The following is a 20,364-nucleotide window of genomic DNA, read 5'->3' on the forward strand; positions in this document are numbered from 1 at the left end:
AAGTTAGGGAAGCAAGCTTCCAGTAACCTTGAAGCCAGTCAAGAAACTATGAAGGAGTAGTATGACAAAAATCCTACCACTGTGTAATTTCAACCTAGTCAAAAAGTGTGGGTGATGGAGCCGGTAGAGTTCAGGGCCCTCCAGGAGCGCTGGAATGGGCCATACTAGGTGATTGAAAGAAAGGGTGAGTCCACCTACCTGGTGGACTACAAAACCCCTAGGCAACCCCACAGAGTAATGCATATAAATCACCTCATGCCACAGTTTGAGACGTCTGAGCTCACCATGCTGTTGGTGACTGAGGAGAGTGAACCTCTTCCTGACCTCTTGGACTCCAAGAAGAAGGTTGGGTCTGTGGATGGAGTAATCCTTTCCCCCACTCTAACTCATGAACAACAAAGAGACTACCATCAAGTGTTGGGTCGATACTCTTCTCTGTTCTCCCTTATCCCTGGGACTACCCACCTGTGTACCCATGATGAGGACACAGGGGACAACGACCCTCTCAACAATAAATGTTACAGATTGTCAGATAAGGTGAGGTCCAGCATTAAGGCTGAAGTGTCCAAAATGCTGGAGTTGGTGGTGATAGAACCCTTCAGTAGTCCCTGGTCCAGTTTTGTGGTTATGGTACCAAAAGCTGCCCCATCGGGTACCACACTTGAGCTGAAGTTCTGTGTGGATTACAGAGGGATACATTCTGTGACTAAGATGGATGCTCACTCCTCCCAGGCTGATGAGCAGATTGATCGGTTAGGGGCTGCCCAGTATCTCAGTACCTTTGATCTCACATCAGGGTACTGGCCAATCGCCCTAACAGAAGAAGCTAAGGAGAGGTCTGCTTTCTCCACTCCAGAGGTCACTGCCAGTTTAGAGGGATGCCCTTTGGATTAAAGAACGCCCCTGCCTCCTTCCAAAGTCTGGTGAACCAGGTCTTTGCTGATATGGAGGCCTTCTCTGCTGCTTACATGGATGACATAGCTGTCATCAGTAGCAGCTGGAAGGACCACCTCTTTAACCTCCAGTAAGTGCTGCAGGCTCTGAATATCAAGGCAAGTTAGTGCCAGATAGGGCAGGGGTCTGTGGAGTACTTGGGACATCTGGTGGGCAGGGGGAAGGTACAACCCCTTCAGGCCAAGATAGAAACCATCATGGCCAGGCTGCCATGCTGTGTTACTGAGTGTTGCACAAATGCTTTACACATTTCCTTTTTAGATAAGCCTGACTGCTCTGTGCCAAGCTACCAGAGGGTGAGCACAGGTTATCTTTCAGTGTTTATCAAGCTTACCCTGACTAGAGAGGTGGTTCCATCCTGGCCTGGGTGCATACCTCAGCCAACCAGAAATCCCATTTCTAACACCTGGTCTAGAAACTTCCTCACATTCAACAAAGAAGCTAGAGACCCACCACAGTTCTAAATATCAACCAAATGGCAGTTCACATAGGTAACTAATCAGCAGCCCATTGCTAACATAGCCACTATGCAATTTCTAAAAAAGAGCCCTGTCTCAGTTCTCCTCATGTCATTGTCTGTGTCTTAAACCTCCCGCCACAGGATTTCAGGCAACACACTTTCACTATCTGGGAAGCTGTCCTCATCCTCCATCGTATGCCATGGTAAACTAAGGGCATCCAAAATAAATTCTAGTTTGCCCATATAATAATAATATAAGCCAACCTCTGAAGGACGACATTAGAAGACATCCATTCCAGCATTAGCAAAATCTCCTTTTCAATGTTTGCATTATTTACCCCTGTATATTTGCTCTCATTGCTATGATCACTAAGTTACTGTTTCCTTTGAGTGCAGCTTAAAGCTCCTGCATGCCAGTATATCCTCTGGAAAAGAAGCTACATTTAAGTAAGAGACAACATGAACTGTGTGAATGGTCTTCACAGCACCATATGAATTTTCCTATTGTATGTTGTTCACAGTGCCCATTTCACACCATTTCAAAATGTCAATAAAAAAGAACCACAAATATTTTCATGATCATTATTTGATTTCGAAGACTTAATGATTTTATTGGTACACTGGTGTAGCATAATATTTCATTATAAGGAGTTAAGAAGTGATCTTAGGCGCATGACTTTCTGGATTCTTCAGGGGTCCTTTGCTTCAGTTGGATGCAACAGTCTCATCAATCCAGTTACGGGCATAGGTAACACGGGCATACACAGCAGGGTAGTTCACGTTGCAGGAGCTTGAGCCCCAGGAAACAATACCCACCAACATCCAAGCCACCCCAGCCTGGCACACCAGTGGTCCCCCTGAATCACCCTGCAGAAAGAGAGAGAGGTAGAGGTCAGGGCAAGGGAGAATACATTACTTTTTATTATACTTCAGAGTTTTTAGGCATAGTAGGTGACTTGAAGCTATAGCCATTTTGACAATCCCGACGTTTATGTATTTCATGCTATTTAGTCATGATACATGGATAATACATGGATACTGACCAGGCAGCTGTGACTTGAGTGATTGCCAAAAGGATGTGACTAGGAGCTAAAATCAATCCTGGAAAATATTTTAATAATAGATCTATATTGCATGGAGCGAGAAAATATTGATAACGAATCAAGCCCTTTCAGCCATGGTTTTGGTTGCTTATTCCACCTCACACAAAATTGTTGTTTGCAGGTCATGTCCCAAATATATTGGCTATAAAGCTATACATTCTAGATACAGTTACAATAACAAACTGATTGCATACCTAATGGTGTGGCAAAGTACTCACGAGCAATATTTGTCTGGAGCAGATTTTGTCTAGAAGATGATGGCGGGCTGCTCTGTTAGAGCTGCTTTCAGGGCTAAGAAGGCTGAGGATTCTTTACGACTTCCAACAGTGGCATGGAGCTCTGCCTCCCAGCCTACTAGGACTTTTCCTCAGTACCTTGTGGCCAGTGTCACCCTCTTTAATCTACTTCCACTGAGTTCTTTTGAGATAAAGAGCATGATCACAATTGCATGGTGGTCTAGCCCACCTCTTCTATTTATGGGTGGTGGAGAAAGTTACTTCACTCACCTTTGGTTCACCAGCTCCATTAGATAAAAATGTCAACAACTTCTTTCTCTTCAATTCATTAGCTCTCTTGTGCAGGAGACTTTACTGCTCATACTATTATGCTCTGGAATGAGAGGTGAGAATTCAGGACTGTCCAACATGGCCCAATGTGCTTTGGAAATTTGAGGTAGTTAACCTGTGAAGACCATGAGGCAGATTTCTGTGCGTATATATGATGCACTGAGACATCTATTCGGAATGTCCTCTCTTCTGAAGAGGGGACCCTTAGCTCCCCTGCAGTTCCTTTCTACTTGCTCCATGTGGAACACACATGCACAAACAGAGGAGACCTCCCTTGCTGCCACTTGACATGGTGGAGAGAATTGCTGTACTCTCCTGTGACATTCCAGTTACATTGCATGGAAGAATGCACCTTTCCCCCATCTAGGGTAGTGGACTGGGTGAGTAACCCAGATTATGGGAAGGCCCCACTTTAAGAGACATGGATAGACAAAATGGGACAAGGTGTGAAATCCTGATTGAAGTCAAGTGTCACCCATCATGGCGGACACTCTACCTAGTAAGCTTGGAAGCTTATTTGATCGAGCTGCCCTCTGACTCTTGAGATTAGTTGATGAACCTGGCAGTCACCACTGGGACACCAAGGTATATAGAGCCTGAGCTGTGAGCACATTCAGGGATCCTGTCAGAATGTGAGGCTTTTACTTCTGTAATTTTGGAGGTCTATAATGAGCTTCTACGTAAGGTTGACTAAGGAGGATGAGACGTCCCTGGGCCTGGGAGTGTGGTGGGCTTTCTGCCAAAATATATTTTTGGGAGGCCAATGATTACTCGATTTTGCTTCCAGCCTATACAGCCAGTGGTTGTTGCCTTGCCCATCAAGTTTGCACCCTATTGAAACTTTTCAGAAAGACTAGATCTCTCATTATCTAAACAAAAATATGGACCCAGAGAAACTATATTGCTCAACCACAGTGCGGCAGACCAACCACCATGCGCGTTGCCCATACCCCAGAAAATGTTTTGAACTGTGCTATTGTAACATAGATTTTTCAGACGATTGTTGCATTCTGACTGTCCTTGCTGTTTCTCATCTTTAGCACTGGTTACCAGCCATGCCAGGGTTCCAAAACACTGTGTCTCAGAAGAAACACTGTGGCTGCCAGCTGCCTCTTACCCCCATTCCTGTCCAATCACCATCCTAATTTGCAAGTTCACCCATGGTTGCCGTCTTAAGCTGCTGTACCACAAACGCCACAGTTTGCTTGTTCAGTGCAGGGGCATCAAGCCCTATGGCCCTTCCCACTGCACTCACCAACTACCTAGGAAAAACATCTCACCTACTGGGGCTCAAACTTTGCACATGCATGGGCCTTACTATAAAGGAATGGTGCAGACCTGGATTGGATTGAAACAGGGGATTGTCTTTACTCGGCCCCCCATAATGACATTACATATAGTTGTTGACTGCTCTTTAATGGGTTTTTGCCCAGTTGTCTGTAATAAAGCAGTGTTTATATTATATGCTCATATTAAGAGCAAGCCAGCCAGTATATTGTCCCATATACATCATGATGTACACTCACCTGCTTGATCCCGGTTGTGGTGGAGAACTCTGTACCATCTCTCTATTACTCAAGAGCTGGGAAGTGGGCACAACATCCTGCGATTCTGGGCAAATCACTTAGTCTCCCTGTGCCCATGGACAGTGCCTGGATACCCTCACAGGTGATAAGCTACGCCATATAAATCGACAAAACTAAAACTAAACTATCTATGCAGAAGAGGCAGCTTTTCGTCAAGTCTGAATAATTTATGCTATTTCAAATCCATCCTTCACGCATCCAGCCTCTATAGACCACCAACATTGATCACTGTTTCTTTAGCATCTGGACTAATACTGCTGATTATGAAAGTACTTCTCTAAACCTCAGAAGCTCATTGAGTGTCCACAAGATGTGGACACTTCCCTGATCACCTACAAAGTGTAAATATTCATGTAGCCGCCACTTACTTATCTTAGCTCTTGTCATGCTATAATCGATCCTCAACAATGACCTGTCTAGGATTGAACCTGAGATCCAATGTTCTCTTTTGGCAATCCTTGTCCTGAAAAGGCACTCAATTATGTTTTTACAACTAATGAAAATCAGACTGTTTTGAGCTATGCTTGACCTGATGAAGACCCCAAAAAAACAGCTAATTAGCAGAAACACATCTTGAAAAATGTAAGCTCTGAAAAGACCCCACTTCCACAAAATTGTTAGTATGTTCTCTTTCTCTTGATGTGCTCTTGAGGCATTCGTTTATGTGTAATTTATTATATTTTGCATTTGTATGAACTGCCAGTGTATTCTTTAAAACAAACCTCATTGTCTTTTGGCACACCATGCAGGAAAATAGCATACATTTTGGAATACTTGCTGGAATATTATTGTTTCATTTAAGATTATATGCTAATACATTATTCTGCATTTGAGTGGACATTTTATGCACTTGTCCTTTACATCGCTTCTTTTCCATGTGTTCTGGTAGTCTAATGTTTTAAATGATTTAGCGCTGTACAAAATCTCCTACTATGTAAGTGGCAAAATTAAATTGTCCAAAGAAATCAACAATTGTAACTGCTCAATCTCCATTGTACTGAGAAAATAGTTAGTGTTTTCTGAATCCAAAGCAGGACACCTACACTTTACTGTGTCAGTCATCTCTAGCAAGCACTGAAGGGAAGAACACCCTGACTCAACTGGGAAAGTTAACTCATCCTTTCTCTGTTTCACTTTTCCAATGCTGCCGTTCGATTTCCACAAGTGAACCCATTGGTCTGTGAGTCCACTGGAGGTGCTTCATGTTTTAACAATGTTCACCTGCTAAGGATAAGGCTGAGCTGATCAGGGGTACACCCAAAATGTATGTGCTCCATCTTTCTGAGAGAGGGTACAGTCTTGCCATGCCATGCTATGCAGAGCTTGCAGTTGGCAAAAGGCTGGTAGTGCTTGACCTTTGGTTGGACCAGTATTCCCATCCGAGGCCTCAAGCAGGATCAGTAGTGGCCATTGCCAGACAGCAACTGTGCTTCATCTGGAAGTAAGAAAGGAACAAAGTGTACTTGAGATGGACTCTAGTTGTTGCTGTGCCCAATCAAGGCTGGGACGAAACCCAGGTACTGTTGCTACACCTACCCCGGAAGAGGACCACCCCATGTGTGAAGAGTAGCATACCCATGCCCAGGCATAGGGGTTACGAGTAAGGCCTACTTGTACAAAGAGTTCAATGAGATCATCTACAGTGAGTGAGTTACCTATGAGTCAAGTAAACATTGAAGCCCAGTTGGCCAGAATCAACTAAACACATCTTCCCTGATCAGAGAAACTAAGATCTCCAGAAAACATTACAGGGCAATGATTTTGGTGAGCCTGCATCCTCTCACACTTTGCTGTAGTATTACTTACTTAGTGAGAAATCTTATCTCCCTGCTTCCCACCGGTGACCGACAGGGAGTATTTTCCTTTTTAACCTATGTCTCACAATAGCCTCTAATTACCCTCTTGTAGCACCACTGAAATCTGAAATTATCTGTTTACCTCTTATGGTTTTACAGATATCATTGTTTTCAAGTCATGGTTGGACCAAAACTATAAACCCTGTACCACAGTCCTAAATGGCTGATCCAGTGGGTCCAGTGGGCGCATCTGCCGCAATGGGTGTCTCTAGCAACTGAAAACCTTGACCTCAACCACCCAGTTGTGAGATAAGGGCCCTTATAATCTGGTAATTCTAGGATATGTACTTTGGGCATTAACCCAACACTAGCACAAGCAGTTCCTCTTCATTGAACTGTGACTTTGTAAGACCTTTGGATTATCACTGGTCTCGATGACTCCAAGGTCCATGGTTGCCACACTAATTGGGCGCAGACTGTGAATTGACCAGTTGGCATTCTAAAACAATGTTATTGACGCGGGTGATACCCATGTCGATTTTTGGCTGTGGATTCTTTTGTCTTACTCAGGTTTTTGGTATTGATTTGTCTTGAGCCTCATGCGTTCAAACCAACTGATTTGTCTAGTCAAGAACAGGGCTGCAGAACAACTACAGACTAGGGCAGCCTTATCAAAGGTAAAGTGATACATTCCAGCATCCTGTCTGGCTGCTTTACCTCCTAGACTGACCAGATTACACATAGTTCATAGTAAGACCGAGAGTTCACGAAGACTGAGAATTATGTCCAAATGATTCCCTGTAGGATAACATTAGCCAAAGGGCTACTTGCTATTTGTATTTTAGAGCCTTCTGGCATATGCATGACTGGGATTACATCTCAGATACAGAACTTGGTTTCCAATGTGGAGATAAATGAACTTTTATTCATAAAGACAGAGCTCTGGATGCAGTTTCTTTTCGTACGCACTGGTGTTATACTTCATCTAAGCTCACACATCTCCAGGAATGAACCTCGAATACTCACCATCATTGCCCTTGGTGAGTGGAGTGCAAAAAAGAATAACTTGGTTACCCGATTGCTATACAATAAGAGAGTATTTTAAATATATCACTTAATACTACTGTTCTCCCACTTCTAAGTGTTTTGAATAGCACGTGGTACTATTACCTAATGGAATGCCTCAATTTATTGAACTCAGAATGTGTGATTTTAAAATGTGGCCTTCAGATCACTGCAGATGTCAGCAACAAGCACTGAGCCATCTTGCTGTTTCAGGTACAATAATGCGTTAGGCCCTTGATGAGGTGAGGCCATGGTAACTGCCTGGGCCTAGAAATAGAGAAAAGGCGCATAATGTTGGAAAGGAGGACTCTCCTGGTCCTTCCCATATAGTGCCACCCTACTATTGGAATATAATGAGTGGAAGTTAATAGCGATTTCCGATGTTTATTAAACCCAGCCTCCACCTGATGATGAAAAAGGACCATCCCTCTCAGCGGTGTGGAGATCCTATTGCCTGGTTGGGGTCAAGGACAACAGGTCTTTATGTTTATTTGGCCCAATGAACAATTAGGTCCACCCCCCATGACATAAACCCTTTGGCTGCCAATTTACAGTACACCAGCATGGATCTGTGGTCGTGAAATAAGATTACCGGGGAGGAGCACAGGACACAGCTAGGTGATCCTGCGGAGAACGCACCTTGACGAAAGTTTGACTACAGGGGTTCTCTTTTACTTCCCCTCCCATGGAGTACATAGGGTTAAGGCTGTAGGGTACTTTTGACCCATATAAACAGCAGAGAGCGACAAAAGTCTCTCCACCGCTGATTTCCTCTAACCATAGTGTTGGTAAGAGTGGAGCCCTGTATTTGTTTAAGTACGAAGGTCCTGATGAATGCCGAGTACCTCTGTTGACATAAGGCAGAAACATGTCGACCCAATTTCAGACCAATTTTCATACGGCGAGGGGATAATAACTTTCTCAATTTCGCCCTGCACTTGTTTTTATATACCATATAGTCTCCTAGATCATTAAAAGAGGGAATGAGGTTACTATAATGGCTTTTAATTTCACTCACTTACTTTGGGCCCCACTTAGGTAGAAGTGCATCCCTGTCGTCAGGTGTATGCCCGCCCTCTATCAAACCGAGTTTTTAGAGGGCAAGGACTGGCCAATGATGAAGCATGACACCAGGTGGTGTGTGAGGCCAGTCCGTAACTTTTTGTTAGATGTCCACACTCACATTCACATAACACTACTCAGCATTTTTTAGGTCATTCCAATAGGAGCGGCCCTATTTGTGTGTAACAACGTGAAATAAGATTGCCTGCTACTAAGGAAAGATGTGTATTCATAGGTATTAGTTGTTCAAACCTGTATCGATGGATCATGAATACAAAAGCCATCACTGTTAGGAAGAGGCCCTAAGAGACTGCAGTGAGCTCTGAGCGCTGGTTGCAAAGCTGACAGGGTCCAGCAGAAAAACATCTACACTTGTTCTCAAAATGAAACAATTTGAAGCTACTTCTTATGCTCCCAGATTACAACCTAGCTGTATGCAAATATAAGCAGAAGCATGATAGCAAGATTGGTGCTTGTGGTCAAAGTAAAATGTGCACAAAAAAACTACAACTTGAAGACAAGTTTTGCTATCTATTGCAGAACTTTTAAAACATTTATCTAAGGCACAATTTAGTAAAACTTCCTTAATGTGTTTTTTCAAAAGAAGAAAGCTACCTAAATGCACCCGCGGGTACATAATCTTTCAGTGGTGCAGGTTTTCGCCTTTTAGGAATTTACTCTTTAGACTAAAGCTGCACTTACGTGGCAGGATGAGGCTCCAGCGGCGCCAGCGCAGATCATGGAGTCAGTCACCATGCTGCCCCACTGGTTCTTGCAGTCCACTTCACTCACAATGGGGAGCGCCACCTGCTGGAGGATGATTGCTCCTGCATTTGCTATAGAGACAAAACAAGTGACACAAAGTAAATTATTATTGCTGAGCCCAGGGACAAGCATCTTTCCATGAGCCTGATCATACCAGTGGCCTTAGTGTTTGAACAAAAAGCATGGGAGCTGTGATCCTGAGAGCTAGAGGCAGTGATCATTGGGTGTGAGGGCGCGGTCAGAGGCTTGGCTAAATAAAGGAAAGTATCCTGAAATTATTTTTGTGCCCTTTTACCTACAGATAAATTTTAAACAAAATCTCAAAATTAACAACCCAGAGTGGTAACCAGTGTAGTGGACTGTGAGCATAAAAAATACCATAAAGGGACCTGCAGAGCCAATCAGAGCTGCTCAAAGCTGCTAGTTTACTGAAACCATAAACTGTGTGCCTGTCTCAACCAATCTTCATCCATCACACTGCTAAACTCTGTGCAGCATAACACAATAATCGTACCCTGTGGTCATTATCCATGCATGACATGGAAACATTTCCAACATAGTTTCAAAACAAAAACAACACCCTTCTAACAACACACTCTACACAGAGTACCATGCTACCCATGTAGGCAAGCACCTCAGCACACCACACAGAGGGAGTAAGTGCTACATATGTTACAATACAGATAACTACATGTAAAATATTTGTTCCGCACAGGGTTTAATTTGTAAACAATTAGTGTGAGCTTCTTTGGACTAATATGTATTCCATTTACGTTATACCCTTAAAAAAGGACCACGGCGTATCACTCACACTAGAGGGAACGCTTCATCATAAGGGTCCCTTGGGCACCGTGGTGATGGTGGGCTCACTGTGAGCTGTTTTTGAGGTATGTTTATGTGACAGTTATTTCCCTGTAGTATTGACTGTGGTCACAGACTAGGTTTAAGATTGAGTATCGAGAAGGCTAAATATTCTTTATAGTTGTCTCCCATGCACAGGGGTAAAAAAAGAAGATGGCTATTAGAACCCTATGCACCCTGTCGATGTGGTCAACATGTCTCTGCCCCCTTGTTACAGCTCTCGGGTTCAGCGGCATTTGTCAACTCCTTGGTGACTCTTCAGCATTTGTTGTGTTGAATATTAACCTGTTGCTAGTGGTGTATATAGCAGTTAATGGTGCAGAGGGTAAGAAAAGTATAAGATATTTGCCAGTTAGAACAGATTAGATGTCAAACTTTTCTCCAAGTCTAGTCTTATAATGTGGCTTATCAAGACAAAAGCTGGACAGTGAATTGGTGGGAAGGAGACACATACAATTACACATGCAGATCTCAGCTATAGAATCTTTAACCCAATGACTGTTTTCTTTATGACTGAAACCTGTGACCAATATCTTTCACACATATCTCCACAATAGGAGCTTTCTCGCTGGGATAAGAGTCGCTGTCCTGCAGGGTACGTACGCATTTCTGCAATAGGTACAATGTTCCATTGACTTTTCTGACTTGGAGTAGAATCTGTGACCTGCAGTGTTTTATCTCCAGGATTTGAACCATTCACCTGCTGTTTACAGTTGTATGTATCTTAGTCACACAGCTCAGAAAGAGCCAACCCCTGCTCTCTGTTTCAGAGTTGTGCTGTCTGAAAATCAAGCTTTAACTCGGAGAACTCAATGTATACACTAAAGGTGCATAAAAGCAGGAGTTTGGTTCTGCACTGAGCCAGTGCAGCCATACATGATACAGCACCAGACCACTGCATGCGTGAGGAGCCGGAAAGCACAGACTGCGCCACACCCGCCTGTGCGGGGTTACTGGAACCATGCAATGGTCCAGAAGGAACTGCACAACGGAACCGCTTGCAAAGAGAATAGGAAGCCCGAGGTGGGACTCTGAATCCTTCCAGGCGTTTCCATAATGGATCTGCACCTCTCCCTCTTTACACCTGCAGGCAGGGCCACCAGGTACGATTAGAGGTGTGTCTCTGCATTTCTATTCCAGTTTGCACTTTACTATGTTTTGTACTGAGGGTAACTGACACTACTGAGTAATAACCCATCTTTCCCCAGGTCAGCACTCTCCTGTTTTTATCTCGGTGAACAGTGCCCTATTCGGCAGTGTTTAATTTGAGCCGGTGGTTGCTGATGGGGCCCACCAGCACTCGTTTTTGGGACCCGCACTTATTTTTCCTCAACAGACATTGACCGAGAGCAAAAGAGGGAAAAATAAAAAACAGGGGAAAGCGGAGGAAGTGAAAGGCAGAAAAAACGTCATAAAGGAGAGAGCAGGAACCTGCAGGAGAGCGAGATGAAGGGGCAGGGTGTGTCTGGTAGTAGATTAAAGAAGCCTGAAGTGGATTCAAGACTACACATTCCGCATGCCAACAGTTCATAGCACCAGTCGATGGCTTACAAATTAAGCATTGCCTTTGGGTAGGTATTTGACCTGCATGGAAACAACAAGGGGCATATATACAAGCCCCTATCCCCACAGGAACGTCACTTTTTGTGAAGTTTCCGTGGCCATAAGAGCTTGCTTTATGTATAAGGCAGCGTTAAGCCACTTAACGTAGCTTAACGCTGCCCTGTACATAAGACACTCTTTCACGCTATGGTTAGCGTGAAAGGGGCGTACAGTGGGTGTTGCGCTGGGCGTTCCACCGCAACACCCAGTGTATTTGACGCTGCCCCATATGTACAAGGGTGCGTACATAGGAGGCAGCGCCAAAATTAAGACCAGGAAGATCCTGGTCTTAAGTTGGCGAAACGAGGAAAAATGCATTATTTCTCCTTGTTTTTTGTTTTTTCCATGTGTGCTGCCTTGTGCAGCACACATGGAAAAAGCAAAATGCCATGGTTTGTTTATGTACAGGAAGGTATCCCTTCCTGTACAGAAACAAACCTTTAAAAAAATCAATTTTGTAACTGTCATGTGTGCTGCATGAAGCAGCACGCATGAAAGTGACAGAAAGGCATTTTAGGGTTGTTTATGTGCAGGAAGGGGCGCCTCCCTACACATACACAATCCTCCCCTGCACGCAGACAGCCTTGCACTCTGGTGCAAGGGTGTTGGAGAGAGCTAAAACAATCAATGTCCTAAAACACCAGCAGTTCAATCTTCAAAACAATTAGTTCTGAAAACATAATAACATATGACATCAAAAACAAGAAAAAAATATTGAGCAAGTTGTATAGCACAACATTGTATCTCAGGAAGAAAATCTCATGTTATTAAATTTGCAGTTATGTGTCCTAACCACGTCGTTAGGTCAATCACTGAGTGACCCATCTTAGATTATGTGTGGTTCACATTGTGTTTGTAAAATAAAACCTGTTTTGCACTGGAGCCCAGGATCCAGTTTGGATAGGTACACACTGTTAATCTTTGAAATCTTAAAAATAGCCTCAGAAGAATGTGGACACACTTTTAGAGCAACATTCACTTTTGCAAGTATTTCTACTGCCCCGCGCGAGTTTAGTGAAATAAGTAGGTCCTGCTACTGTTCTGTTCAACGTTTAGCAGACCTGGTGAGTTCTAATGCTGTTCCATTCACAGTATCACAGATCTGCTGGGTTCTAATGCTGTTCCATTCACAGTATCACAGATCTGCTGGGTTCTAATGCTATTCCATTCACAGTATCACAGATCTGCTGGGTTCTAATGCTGTTCCATTCACAGTATCACAGATCTGCTGGGTTCTAATGCTGTTCCCTTCACAGAATCACATATCTGCTGGGTTCTGGCTCTGTTCAGAGTATTCTGAGAAGTACACAGGAAGCAGCCTAGGAAGGCAGTTAGGAAATAACACCCTTTGTACGCAGATATCCCTAATCTGAGCATTAAACGATTGCTCTGGAGAAGGTATTCAAAAGGGCCATCATTCTAATCAAATCTGAGTACTCTAACTGATTAATGACACTCTGGGCACTAAAGACATGTTTAAAGTGCTGAAGTAACTAAAGCGATGATGTTTAGTCCGTCGACAGTGACTGAAGGCTCTTTCTTGATAATCTAATGTTCTACCAAGGTTGACCTAACCATCACAGGACACAACTAATGACATGATTGGTGGTCAGCAGTCAGAAGCTCCCGCATGCTGCGTGACTGGTTCTGTTCTAGAAAAGGGGTTTCCTTCATTCAGATTTAGGGGAATAGCTTCTAAATTCAGTGGGCCACGAGCAGAAACCTGCTTCAGCATAATTAAGAAGATGAGTGTAGAACTGACTTCTACCTTAACTAACGTTACCAGTGGGTGGGGAATAACATGCGGATTTTTATGTTTAACGCACCAAACTCTACATGATACGGTAAATACTGTATCATTTTCTTCCAGTAAATTTTGGCAGGTTTGACCTGCCAAAATTTAACCACCATTGAGGTATTTATTGCATCCGACAATTATCTGATGTGTTAAATACATAGCAACTCATAATTGCGACCCGTGCATAAACAGGGCTTCACGCACATGTCGGAATATACTGACCAACTCATAATCAGGGCTTTAGTCAAAATAACCACAACAGCTGCATCTAACAGGAGTTTGATGTTCATGGTAATCTCAGCCTTGAGTTGGAACATACGTTGGTATACCTCTTGAGAACAGCGTGTAGTCAATCATAGAATGTTGGCATCTTTCGTAGATGTTCTAGTATTTTATGTCTTAGAGTGAAATCAGTTTTTTTAATATTGCTCAGCGGATTACATAAAGGCATCTTATGCAGTAGTTGTTTTGCTGTGTGCGGCTCACTGGCACAGTCCACTGGTCTATGACCCTCATAACAAGTTAAGGGCTACATTCGAGTTGTGTGATAATCAAATACATTTGCAGTTTTCCCCTGATAAATTCTGGCAGGTCAAACCTATCAAATTTGAACCGGGGAAAGGCGGGGGGAAAAGACATAGGGCCTTATTTACAAGAAAGTGACGGAGTGCAGCACCACAAGCGATTTGACTGCGCCACGCTGCATCACTTTCAAAGCACAGGGCATATTCACAACAATATGTCGCATCCCAGTGCTTTCCCCTGCGCTGGCGCACAATTGGCTGCCATGCGCCAATGCACGCACCCTTGTGCCATGGCACAAGGGTCTCTGCATTTTTGGGGAGATTGTTTTTGTGGAGGAAGGGACACCTTCCTGCACCAAAACAATCATGTGAGGTGTTTTCCTATTTCCTATTTCTATGTGTGTTGCAGAATGCAGCACGCATAGAAAGAGGAAAACCAAGGACTCCTCGTTGTGCCTCGTTACGCCTCCCCTGGGGAAGCGTAGGATTCTGACGCATTCCCAGGTTTTAAATTTTGGAGTTCGGCACACCCACAGCAACACCCATGGCACGCCCTTTCTCGCAAAGTTCCGCGTGAAAAGGGGCCATATGTACAAGGCCACAAAAAGCCACGCAGGGTGGCTTTACGTGGCCTTGTAAATATGGAGCCCCACACTGCGCCGCCGGTGCGTCAAAAAAAGTGAGCAATGACGGCTCAAGGGGCTTGTAAATATGCCCCATAATATGCGGAATTCGGTGTGCTAAAAATGATCCTGCATGTTATGCTTAAGAACAGAAAGTATTTACCACAAATAATAAATACCTCACATTGGATTAATCCTAATTCTCCATGAAGTTGTGCTCTCTGTTCTATTATATGTCATTTTCTACTATGTCACTGTTTTGAATGATTTGATTTCAGTCTCACTTGTGGACTTTGTACACCATCGATCAATTATTTTTAAAATAATGGAAAAGGCGTATGGATGTGTTGGCTCACCCTTCACTTATTGGGGTTTTATGTTCATGGGGGACTATAAGCATCTTCCATGTCAGGATTTTCTCTTGGACTCTAGAGTACTTCAGAAGACTCTTGGTTTGACCAGGATGCAGGCATCTTATTAGCTCTGATTTCGACCTCTTTCTAATAAAGCTGCCTTTATACACATTCCATTGTTTTTATTTCCTTTGGCAAGTATTAGGGGCTGTGTGTGTGCACCAGTGTATGGTCTCTCATTGATGTCTATCATTTGTTGTTTCTTAATAATAATTATGTATTGCTATTGCCCATCAGGCTTCATGATCTCAGTTCTATTTTACATCATTTTATGCCGTGTCGCTGGTTTTGGATTTAGCCTTAATTGTGGACTTTGCATGCCTGCAGCCGGTTAGTTTCGAAATAATTGAAGAGCTGTTTCAAAGTGTTGCCAGTAAAATAATGTGAGGATTGGACCCCAAGTTCTAGCAACCCCAACTTCTCATACAGCACAGAAAGCTTCCCTCTGTCAGTCCATAGCTTCCCTGCTCCCTCGTGCTCTCTCCATCCTGTTCCTGCCGCAAACAGGCCCTGCTTCAATCTGCCAGGGGCGTATGACATAAAGTGCCCTCTGGGCGCAATGAGTGTTTGCGCCCGCTTTGCACGCTCCTATGGCACTTTGGTATTACAGAAGGGGCCGCAAATGCTTGTGTGGCCCCTTCTGCAATACCAATAGCGCTGGTGCACATAAAATGCCAGCGCTATCGTCAAGGAGGCATTCCCTCATTTGCATGGGAGCGTGCCCAGGCGCGCAACACCCATTGGGCTCACCGGGCTTCAGCCCCCCCGTCGTGTGTGACAGCCCGGCTGAGACAGCCTCGCGGGCTGGCGTCCGTCTAATTGCAGCCGCACCAGAGTACTTCACGGGTCTTTAAAAGACCATTTACTCGTTAATGAGGCTTTTGTTGTGTTTTCACCCCTTCTTACAGCCATTCTGCCTATGGCTGGAAGACATAGCCCCCCCCCCGAAATCTTTTTCAGCCCGCCCCCCGAAATTTGGCTCTAGTTGCCCGCCTGAGCGTGCCCCATGCAAATGATGGAATCCCTTTGTCTCTGCGCCTGCACCGTATTAACGACGTGGGTGCAGAGGGGATCTCTATTCCCTTTAAAAGTGCTGGCGGGTTGCCACCTGCACAGTGAAACACAGAGCAGCTTTAAAGCAGTTGCTCTGTATTTCACGTCAATGCACTGTCCCCAGGGCAGTGCGAGTTCATGACTGCCTTGGGGGCAGCACATTCCCCATAATGCGGCACATTTTCCTTCATTGCGCCGGGCGCCCCTTTTTAAAAGGGCGCTCGGCGCAATGAAGGAAAATGCGCCACACGTGTAGTACAGCCCTAGGTGCTCAGAGCTAGTAGAAAACGGGAGGTGATTTATTCCAAAAGCGGGACTTCGCATGCAGATTTTGCTTGGCAATTATGGGTCCTCATGTTCTTCTTCCATTCCGGGGACAACCATTTGGAGTAGTGTGGGATACCACCTCGAATTGTTACTTCCAGCCACGGTACCCGGGCACCTTAATTCCCCTGCTCATAATGGCGGCCTTACTTGGGATTTTGCAGCTCAGGGATGCCTAATACTGTATGTTGGTTGGGATGCATTAAGCTAATTAACAAGGAAGATAATGATCTAGGTTGATACCAGGATCCTTAGAATGTTCTATTATTTATCGAACAGTTACAAGTCATCCCTTCTGGGACTGGCACACTTAGCAGAATGTCTTGGTGCAGTGATCTGCACCCATACTGCCATGCAGTAGAACTGTCCCAGTAGAAGTTATTCTGTAGCTATATGTGTTGTGCCAAGTGGACAGCAGAATTCAGAAGATTAGTGGTTGAATAGCCATATGTTGATGCATTCACTGCACAGCTGGCATGGTAAGGAGGCCAGCCTCCTCTGATGTTTTTACAATTTATAGGATCAAAAGGGAGGGAAACTTTGAAGACAACCAGGTACGAGAGGGATATATTTGTGGAATTTTCTAAACAAGATGGGTATAGTCCCCGAAGTGTATTGGATACATATTTGTACTATTTTACATTGTATTTTAACTAAAATATTTTGAGCAAAGACTTATCGAATGTTCCTCTGCAGGATCCTTCGGTCCCACTGAAACATTAAGGATGCTGTTCATGTTAAGCCATATGTCCATTTGATCTTTATATATACACAATATTATTTTGTCTGTATGTGGCCTCTGACCTCTGGTCTCCACTGTTTCACCTGTGCCCTTTGGCACCCGATTGCTTTTACAGTATTGTAGGTATGTTACAATTATGTATGATGTGCCTTCATATCATACATACCCAAGTGTAATGTTTCATTAAGGCACATCATTGCTTTGCACATATACAGGAGTGTAATGTAGTGTGAATTCTCACAACAGGGTTCTCACGATATGTCAGCATTACAACCTTCTCACAATCCTGCTGCACAACCACTGAACACTACAATGTGCCAGGTATAACCTGTGAAACTTTCTAAAACTGAAGACCAGCCGGACTGCAGAATTCTGAACACTTTGCAGCCAGCAAATAGATGAACCTGAGGGCCCAGGTAGAAAGCTTTGGCAGACTGAAGTCAATAATTAGTGCCTATTCTAATTAAGTGCTTATATAAATAATTAGTGCCAATAGTAAATAATTGGTCACCTATGTGGTGAATGCACTAATTATCTGGAAATAATTAATGCATTCACAAAACAGGCTCTAAGGTAAGCAGGAAACAAAGGGACGACCGTCTTCATGATCCTCATCTGATGGTAACAAGAAGAGACTACCGATGTGATCTGACGGAGTAGTTTGAGTTCTTTGTCCAACCAAAAACCCAAGCTCATATGATTGCTAAGCGTGACATTGCTCAACTGTGGGGATCCCAGAGGCCCCCGGCGGTGTCGGCCTGGAAAGAACACATGGATTGGTGCATGTTCCGAGAAAAGGTGGTGTATGTGGCGAGGGGTAAGCCTGGGGCATGGGTGAAAGTGTGGGGCCCCTGGAACGCCTACCGCGGGGGTATCTGCGCTCCACCACTGCTGCCTGCTGCCTCACCAACCCCGTCCCCTTAGTTGACTCCTTTCCCCAGCCCCGGGCACAGAGTTCCCCCAGTCCTCGATCTGTTCCCCTTCCCCTCTTTAGACTCCTGTGGATGGCTGGGGTCCCCCATTCGGGGAGCACGTGCTGTTACTTTCGATTGCGGGTTGCCTTGCGGGTGTGATTTTTCGTGTTGTTTGTATAAAATGAAACCGTATTGTGGGGTCAGAGTGATGTGGCCCACGACGTTGATACCTCCTGATTCTGCTTCTCTGCAAGGCCAAGTGTTTTTGAACGTATGTCATATGCTCCTGTCATTCTAGCGGCCGGCCGGCCGGAAGGTTGTAGGCCCATACTTGTATATTCTTGAGATTGCAATAAACGGTTTCAAAAAAAAAAAAAAAAAAAAAAAAACCCAAGCTCTTTACCTTCTGAGAAAGTAATAGATCCCACAAGCAGGAAGGCCGCGGCGAGAAGGTATCAATGTTATACTCCGGGAACTACCTTACGATATATTCAGACAATTTACTTGGTCTTATAGTGGTATTGGTGCCAAGTGAGTGGCCTAAATATGTCTACCTTTCTTGGGAACTTTTCCACCAAAAAGTGTTTTGAAGATCATAACCTATCCATGTCAACGGTGCGGCCATTCCTTTGGAGACAAAGACAGATCGGTTTTATTAGCATTGTGCTAACAACATACTGCTGATATGGCATTTGGTAAAATAAAGAAGTACGGGAAGTTGGAGATTTAACTTAATGAAGTATTTGAGAACAAATACTTATGATGAAGACGAACATAGACCCTCGTTGAAGTGACAATTGCAGGTTGAAATAGATGTTAGACGGGATTATTAATATTGAAAGTTCCAAAGAAATTTGATTCCTTATTTGGGTTATGTGCTATCAATCCTTTAGTTTTGTCATGTGTTGATAAGGCTTTACCCCACGTGGTATTTAGGCCCCACATCAGGGGGAATACAGATGGTTGAGGAAATGCCAAAAAGTTGAACAGAAATGATGAACATTGCATTAGTGGACTAACATAGCAATGCTAAGAGCTGAACTAGGATTCATCTTAATTTACCATTCAGCCAAGACATTTTTCTGAATTCTGTAAGGCAATCACAAACTTACAATTAAGGTTTGGCCGTCCCCAGCCAGATGTGACGCACTTCATGTCTGCTGGAAAATCATCTCCAGAAGCGGGCAAGCATACAGGAGACACATGCGCGTTCAGCTGGGCGGGAGAGGCGAGCTTCAACAAAGCTACATCCGTTGATATGACTTGTGTATACTCCGGATTCATGATCGTCTGTGGAGAAAAGAGCAGATGGCAAACATTTATCATTCATCCAGTGAGCCTAGACCTGCACATCTTATCCACTCCTGCATCATGAGATTGATGCTTCTGCAGACAAACACTGAACAACATCCCAGGAAAGTGGAACATGTACCAGGCAACACGAAGGGGACACAAACGATAGATCACTGGTGCTCATGTGTTAAATAGTCCATGCTCCACACATGATCACCAGTAATGTATCCCTCATGTCCTTGTCACAATGAATGCTTGTTTTATGGACCCAGGGAAGAGCTGGTAACATTTTGTAAAGCTGCTGAGAATGAAGAGTTCACAGTCCTATTATTACCATCCAGAAGGGAGAATAGTGTGTGTGTGTGTGTGTGTGTGTGTGTGTGTGTGAGCAGTGGAGTGGCATGTTCACTTCACTCTTTAGTATGATTTGGACTAGCTGAGTGTTAATGGGGAGGGTCAGCCCATGTGACAGTCACAAGATACAATTATTAATGTATATGTAGTCCATATGAAGCACAAAGGTTGTCTTGCCACTAGTTTGTATGCAGTCTGACTATTGGTATTTTACACAGTTGAAGGTTTAAATTGCCTGATCTAGTTTTGTCAATGTAGCCCTTAGAAAAATGGTATCTTCTTAAAGAAACACATGCGATTCTATTAAGATAAGCCACTCTCATTCTGGTTCATTCAAAGCCTGCATTTCAAAGATGTAGAAGACAATTGACTTGTTTGCAAATATGATGTCATTTATTGCAGTCTGAGGAATGGTGTGTGTTCAGATACATGGTTTATGTAAAGAATTGGAAAATTACATTGTTCCTCTCCAAATACAGCAACTGAAAGCAACATCCCATTGTTGT

At 43.9% G+C, this 20,364-nt stretch overlaps 1 protein-coding gene across 1 annotated transcript in view; it reads right to left on the minus strand.

Moving 5' to 3' along the window:
* Window positions 1–1,996: 1,996 nt before the first annotated feature.
* Window positions 1,997–20,364, minus strand: part of LOC146773093 (chymotrypsinogen B-like) — a 43,711-nt gene continuing 25,343 nt past the window's right edge. The window contains exons 5-7 of the mRNA XM_085640002.1: window positions 19,324–19,501; window positions 9,295–9,428; window positions 1,997–2,281 (exon numbers count right to left, since the gene is read on the minus strand). Coding sequence (XP_085496128.1) covers window positions 2,120–2,281; window positions 9,295–9,428; window positions 19,324–19,501 — 474 coding nt within the window. The 3' untranslated portion in view covers window positions 1,997–2,119. The remainder of the gene's footprint in view (window positions 2,282–9,294; window positions 9,429–19,323; window positions 19,502–20,364) is intronic.

The sequence above is a fragment of the Triturus cristatus genome, chromosome 12, assembly GCF_964204655.1.
Source record: "Triturus cristatus chromosome 12, aTriCri1.1, whole genome shotgun sequence".
In the NCBI taxonomy this organism is placed as follows: Eukaryota; Metazoa; Chordata; class Amphibia; order Caudata; family Salamandridae; genus Triturus; species Triturus cristatus.